This window comes from Gavialis gangeticus, unplaced genomic scaffold (assembly GCF_001723915.1).
Source record: "Gavialis gangeticus isolate Ggan-Ray unplaced genomic scaffold, GavGan_comp1, whole genome shotgun sequence".
Classification (NCBI taxonomy): domain Eukaryota; kingdom Metazoa; phylum Chordata; order Crocodylia; family Gavialidae; genus Gavialis; species Gavialis gangeticus.
In genome coordinates, this window is record NW_017729028.1 from 6,095,063 (window position 1) to 6,102,598 (window position 7,536).

At 43.7% G+C, this 7,536-nt stretch overlaps 1 protein-coding gene across 2 annotated transcripts in view; it reads right to left on the minus strand.

The window, feature by feature from the left end:
• KIDINS220 (kinase D interacting substrate 220) overlaps positions 1-7,536 on the minus strand; it is a 162,844-nt gene that overhangs the window by 7,372 nt on the left and 147,936 nt on the right. For both annotated transcript variants that reach the window (XM_019520724.1, XM_019520723.1), the window contains one exon: positions 3,519-3,665. In XM_019520724.1, the coding sequence (XP_019376269.1) occupies positions 3,519-3,665 (147 nt within the window). The remainder of the gene's footprint in view (positions 1-3,518; positions 3,666-7,536) is intronic.

Here is a 7,536-nt window from a genome sequence, read left to right on the forward strand (position 1 = left end):
GGGAAAATGTAGGGCTGCTAAAGAACAGGTAGTAAGATAATAGGCGGAGCACAAGAAAGAAAAAAAGAAAATGGAATTTATAAATACTACTGTTAACTACAGAACTGAACATGTTTCATAGATTTTATAGACATTAGGGCTGGAAGGGACCTCGAAAGATCATTGAGTCCAGCCTCCCGCCCGAAGTCTACAGTTATAGACTGCAAAGCTACTTCAGAAAGAACAAATTACATACCTATGAGTAAATAATATACCTCATATTTGGATAAAAAAGGCATTTTATCCTTTAAAAAAAATTCTTTATGGGTACGTGACTTGCGGGACTTTGAAAATTTTGATTTTTCTATGTCAGAACAGAGCTGGCCTCAGCTTCACAACAATGGGTAAATGACAGATTTCATCATAACTATTTTTAGATGTTATGATGAAACAGAAAGGAGTGGGCTGTGGAAGGAAGAAAAAGGGAATCTTTTTCTATTTCTCTATCTGCAAAAATCCTCCTTTCTATTTTTCCCCACACAGCACTTCTCTACAATGACCAAAAAAACCCCAGTAATCACCCTATCTAGGGACAAAGAATACCTTTTGAGATTGAGCTTCTATCATGTACTCTAACTCACATACACATGGCAGTTTAAGAAGTTAATTTTCGTAAATTAATACTCTCCCCCAGGGCACGTCATCACTGTTGCTGATCCATCACGTTTGAGGATGATCATTCCCACGGGTCAAGTAAATGGTTGGAGATGAGTCCAGTGATGGCCATTCGTATATTTCAGGATGCAAAGAACATTTTTGTGTTTCGACCCCAATTCCAGGGATCCCCCTAGAAGCTGCTATCCAGTCAGGAAAGGTAAAGTGGGATGTGTTTAGGGCACCTTTTCTAGCCCCTCCACACACGTGATGAGCAGAGAGGACTGCTCAGTCACAACTGCAGCTGCCAAATCACCCTCCTATCCCATACACTAAGGGTGAAACAACCATCTTACGACCACAGCCTGTGTATGGATCAATGACTAGGGACTCACTGAAATTACTTTGTCTATCCCTGTCACCACTCGTCCATCACTGCATGACTTTGTAGACTTTGGGTACTGGAATTGCTTTTGTAGTAGATGTTGGATCAGCAGGGGAAGCCTGTGCTTGTTTTATGTGAGGAGGCCGTTATGCATTGGCAGCTGCATGAATCTTGGCGGAGGAGAAACCCATGTCCACTGGCAAGGAGATCAACTGGGGTTACTCTTCCACTGCAGCCTTCATCCACTTTTGCATCCTTTGAGAAGTATGCCTTCAGCATCTGCCTGCACCACCATTGAGGCCTTTGTGTTTTGTCAGATTATTCTTCATCTGATACTCTGCCTTTGACCTTACCACCATGGGTGACCCTACCAGGAATACAAGATTCCCAACACTGTTGCTTTTAGCGTCATTGGCACATGCAAGCCTCTCCACCTCATCAAGGTGGCAGTCCACGGAGAGGAACGTAGGGCATGTAAATACCAGTAGTTAGGCACAGGCTTGCATATGCATGCAACCAAAGACCCACTACATAACAAGCTATGAATCTCGAAGCTCATAATGTTGCAGCACTTCTAATTAAAACTGGAAGCTCTCCTAAAGTTCATGGTCTTAAGTCAGGGGCAGGCAATTATTTCAGACAGAGGGCCGCTTGATAGGTTTTGATGAGCTGTCAAGGGCCATGTGCGTAGCCCCGCCCTTTCAGCTGCCCCACCCCCTGGTTGCCATCTTGGGACCAGAAGTCCTGCCCCCTGACCCCTGACCTTTACCGCCAGAAGTCCCTCCCCTTGCACAACTTACCAGGTAGCAAGGGGTTGTGACCCCTCTAACATCCTGCCCCAGCAGTGAGGTTTCAGGGGCATCAGACCTCCCCAGAACTTTCCCCCTACCTGTGCCAGCTGGTCCCAAAAGGAGGCAGCTCCGCTGCTGCTTCTGCTGGCCAGTGCCAACCCAGTCGGGCTCGCCCCATTCCCAGCAGCACCTGGGAAGCTGGCTTCAGCCACACGCTGCTCCGGATGGGACGGACCCGGCTGGCTCTGCACCATCCAGGAAAAGTGGCACACAGCCGAAGTCAGCTCCTCATGTGCTGCTGGGGAGGAGGAGCCTGGCCAGGTCTGAAGCGGCCAGCAGAAGCGGCAGTGGAGCCGTGTGCCTCTCGGGATGGGATGAGCCCGGCCAGAGCAGCAAGGACTCAGCTGCACTTTCCCCCTGCCTGTGCCGGTCAGTCCCGAGCAGCACACTGCTCCGCCACCACCTCTGCTGGCCAGTGCTGACCCAGCCAGGCTCCTCCCATCCCCAACAGCATGTGGGAAGCCAGTTTCAGCCACATGCTGCTCTGGATAGGATGGGCTCGGCCAGGTCTGCACTGGCCAGCAGAAGCAGCGGCAGAGACGTGTGCTACTCAGGACTGACTGGTGCAGGCAGGGGGAAGTGCAGCTGAGCCCCTGCCACTTCATCTGTGCTCATCCTGTCCCAAGCGGTACACGGCTCTGCCGCCAACTCTCCTCCCTGGTGCTGACTGGGCCGGAGCTGTGGCCCAGCTGCTGTTTCCCCTCCCCAGTGCTGGCCCAGCCTGACCCTGCATGGCCTGAGCTGCATGGCATGGGGAAAGCCTGCCTAGCAGCTGTTTTTCTGGGCTTACCTGCAGGGCAGAGCCCTGTCCAGTCCTGTGTAGCAAGGCAGAACCCAGGCCAGACACTGCTTCCCCTCACTGGTGCCACAGGTTCTGGCTCAGCCCCCCCGCCCCTTTCAAGCTGCAAACGTGGCCTGAACCCGGGCAGGGCGAGGCCAGCTGGGGCAGGCTGAGGTCAGGGTTGGTTGCGTTGCAACCAGAACCCAAGGAAACAGCCTGAGGTGCTGCAGCCGGTGGCTGGTGCCGCTGGAGGCTTTTAGAGAGGCAGCCGCCATTACATCGGCCAGAGGGAAGTGCTTGGCAGGCCAGATCCAGCCTGTGGGCCGTATTTTGCCCACCCCTGTCTTAAGTAGTCTGTCACTGCTTCTTTCAGTCCCTCAGTACGCTCTGACTGCACTGGCAAAAATGTTACAATCTCTCTTCCAGGCCTTCTGCACTTCTACACTCTCTCTCTTGCCCAGACACCAACTTACCTGTTGTTCCCTGTTTAACCCATCACTTTCTTTAAGATCTACCCAAGGGTTTTTGTGGTAGACATTAGCAATAGGTGTATCAATTATGAATTCAGAATAAATCTCTGCCAAGAAGTTGTGAAGAAACATAATATCAGCTGCAGCTCTAAACATCCAATTTGTCCTTTACTGGTCTAGGTTACTTAGGCTGGTTTTAAAAATACATTTTCCCCATGAAATGTAAGCTTGTATTTAAAAAGTGACATTATTTTTGAGCATAAGTGAACAAAAGTATCATTCTAATATTCAATATGCTTTAGTAGATTTTTCATATAAGATGTCAGTTAAATATCTTCCACATAAGCATGTTTGTACTTCAGTGTTATGATACAGATGAATGAAATATAATGGATCACCTTTTTTATTGTTGCACAGTACTGAGAGAGCATATTCTGGTCCAGACCTTCTATCTGCTTCAGCTTTTCACATACGCTTTCCACCGTCATAGAGCTCAAAGATGCATGTGATCCTCCTGTCACTGATCCTGTGATGGCTCCTGTGCCCTAAGCAAAGTGGAAAAAAATGTGCATATACAAAATGATTAAACAGTCAATATGCCTGGGGTTTAATATTATGCACTGAAGCAAATCAAATCATGGTCAACAACATGCCTTTTTAAAAATGAAGCTGAAACACAAGAATACCACAGCACATTTGATAAATGCCAAATTATCTAAATATAATATTGGGAAATATTAGTTTACATTAAATGAGAAGTGACTCAGGCCTTGTTTATATTAGGGGGGAAAAAAGCACAGATTTAACACATGAATTAAAAACAATCAATTAACATATTAAAATACATGTAACATTGTAAAATTCTCATTCTTCCTGGCTACAGGCCTGTGTCTTAAGCAGGGTGAAGGGAAACAAAGGTCAGTTTGGAAAGACAGAAGTCCAGAATCAAGGTTATATTCCCACATATCAAAAGCACATCAAGTCCCAAATTTATGAGGTACTTCCTTGATGTGATGAAGACTCTCATAGTAGTACTCTTAGCCTCAGGTGGGACAAAGAAGAGTCTGTGCTTGAATACATAAGATTACAACTACAAAACAAAGCAAGCAATCAAACCGTTAAAAACACTACTAATTGATGTTTATTTTCTCCTCTGAAAAATCTACATTTTGATAATTTCTGTATCCCATTAAAGATATTGAAAATAAACAGTCTGCCTAGATTCCTGTGTCACATCCAGCAGCTAGGTATCTGAGCATCTACACCATCATATCTCAAGCTTTAGACGCTTCTAATTATTAACTGATGCAAGGCAACCTGGAGAGTATCACTTACATTACACATTTTAGGAAATACCTATGAAAAGTACTCATTACTTGACAATGCCAATCACTAGGATACATTTTTTTATTTAAAGTAATTCTTACCCCTTGATTCTTCTGTATGCAAGGTTCTTTAGCTCTTCCCATAAACTCTACGATTCCTATCTTTCCATGCTCTTCCATTTCAGGGAATCCCCATAGCTCCCCTAAATCAATCTCCTACCAAAGACCATACTCCTTACCCCGCACCCTGTACAAAGGACATTGTCTGCTTCTGTTTCCCCTACTGGTAAGTGCTCCTCCACATCAGGACTGGAGTTCTGTGTCCTCCCTGTTAACATTATTTCTTGGTCTCCCCTCCTTATAATGGGTTCTAAGGCTCCCATTTTTCCCATGCCAGGGGCTCAATATGCTCTTCCCCTTGCCTTTTCCCGTAAAAAGACCTCTGCTGCACTCCTATATCCCCCACACTCTACTTCCCTTGACAATACATATATATTTTTGGAAAGTAATCGACTCAGATAATCTTCATTTTTAAATATATTGAGATGACAAATAGAGCAAAGATGGCTGTCAACCACCTCTTCCACCTACAGACAACAACAACAAAAGGTGACCAAAGCTGCTGCATCAGCTAACAAGATATAAAGGCCTCCAAATGTCCCTCATTTCCCCTCTTCTGCTGTTCAGATCTTCACTGAAATCAACAGGATTCTGCCCATCAAGGTCTAGTATATTTCCTGGAATTCTGGGACTGATCAGGTGTGACAGTCATTTTACATAAATCGACGAGGAGCAACAGCCTTAAATTGCAGAAATCTGGGGTAGATATTAGGAAGAACTTTCTCACTCTAAGGGCACTTAAGCCCAGAAACAGGTACCAAGAGGCTTCCATTCTTGGAAGTTTTGAAGAGCAGGTTAAACGAGTTTTATTGTTCTCCAGTTTAAGTATTGTGTTTATTTTACTGTAAACTGCCCTAAGCCTTACTGGGAAGGCTGGCATCCAAAGTGAATAAATAAATAATTAAACACTTGGTTGGCATGGTTTAGAATCAAAGAAGTGTAGGGATGGGCTGAACCTTTGGAGGTTATCTAGTTGAACCCCTTGCCTGAGGCAGGATGCTTCCTATCCAAACCATCCCCTGCAAATCCTTGTCTAACCTAGTATTAGAACTATGCCAGCAACCCTGTTATACAAGTTATGGCACCCTAACTTGGCACAGGTAAAGCAGGGGAACAATGATGTTCAAGAATGTTCTACCTCAAACAGAGAGGTGGACTAGATGGCCTTCTGAGTTCCCTTCCACCCCTATTTTTCTATGTATTTCTATGATACAAATACTGAAGTGTCATCAGTGCCTGATCTACACTATACCCCAGTACAACTATGAGGTAAACCTTCCTTATGGAAATAAAAATTATACTGGTAAAAGAGCAGGCAAGGTTCTCTGAGTTCTTGCCAAGAACTTTTTTCCAACTACTCAGTGGGTCTAATAAAAGATGTCACACCTACTCAAAGAATCTGGCCTGCCTAGGTCCTTAGACCAACATGGCTACAACCAAAAACCCAGCAACTGGTAAAAGAGTCCTTTTCCAGTACGTACTTATGCCAAATAACAAGCAGAAAATAAGTATAAGAAGAGAACTAAAAGAAATAATTACTTGGGTCTGTGCTGGTGTTTTGCCACTGGAGCTGGGTTGGTTTGGAGTTTAGTCTTTTTGAGCTCCAAAAGACAAAAATGTTTTGCCAGTACAGCATTTAAATGGAAACTTTGCCGAACTTCAGGGGAAGAGACCCCACCGTGTTTGGCCACAAGATTCAGAATGTGGCCAAACTTGTGGCCAGTTCAAGAAAACAAGAAATTCATGACACACAAACAAATGAACTTATTTATTCTTCTTTCCCATAAAAAAATTCAACATCAAATTTATTTCTGCATACTGAATGGAAAAAGGATTTCAAAATATTGCAACTTGTGCTAAAAAGCTAATAAAACAATGTAAAAATATCAGGTAAATTGGGAAAATATGAAGAATTTTACTGACCAAACACTCTTGCAAGTAGAATTAAAAGTGCAATTTAAGAGTAAATATTATACAGCACAACTTCAGTGATAAAATATAAATAAGGTCATTGAATAATTCTGAATGTTCATATTTTGTATAATCAATGTAATTAAAAGTTAGGGTTATGACTGTACTTTGGCTGGCATGCAGAAATAGATAACTGTAGCTTAACCATATATGTACGTTAAATCCTCTTGGCTATGTTCAATTACTGGATGAAGCATGATCAATGAGTAGAGTCATCAGTTCAATATAATGAGACTACTGAATTACTTTCTTAGTAGCTTACTATAAACAAAAGAACAGCAGACGGCAACCCATATAATTTAGAATTTCAGAGCAGGTCATAGTTCTTACGTAATCCTGAAAGGATTTTTGTCCTTACCTTTCCTATAAAATGATTTTCTGTTTTTGACATTATGACGCAACACACATGGAAAGTTAATCCTGAGGTCTCAGAGACCATTCAAAACCTTTGGATAATCACAGGTAATCTGTTAGTTAAATAGAGGGTTCAGCCCTTTGGAACTTACTCCTAAGCTCCATAGACCTAAAGCTAAATGCCTGCAAAGCTCTCATATTTTGCTGGTGTAGGAACCTTCTTTGGCTTAACTTCTGTAAAACTCAGCTGCACTGGACCAGAATCTATGAACTCTGCCTAGGATGGGGGTGAGAGGGTACAGAGAGAGAGAGAGAGAGAGAGAGAGAGAGAGTAAGAAAGAGAGCGAGCACAAGTGAGGGAGCGTGCACGCGAACATAAAGCAAGTAGGATGAGACAAGTATCTGAAAAACAACATGGGCAGAGCACATCCCTGTATATCTAGTATTTCAGATATCCTGCAGACTGCTATCCTATTAACTTTACATCTACCTGACCTTCCAAGGTCCAATACATGGAATTTAGGTTTTAGCACTGCTGAACTTCTGAACTGCACAAAGCTGAAACTGAACTCCAGTTGGGAAATTACAAAAGAACTACACTCCTCCAAAGCCTGGGGACACAGTGCCATACATATAAGAAAATACA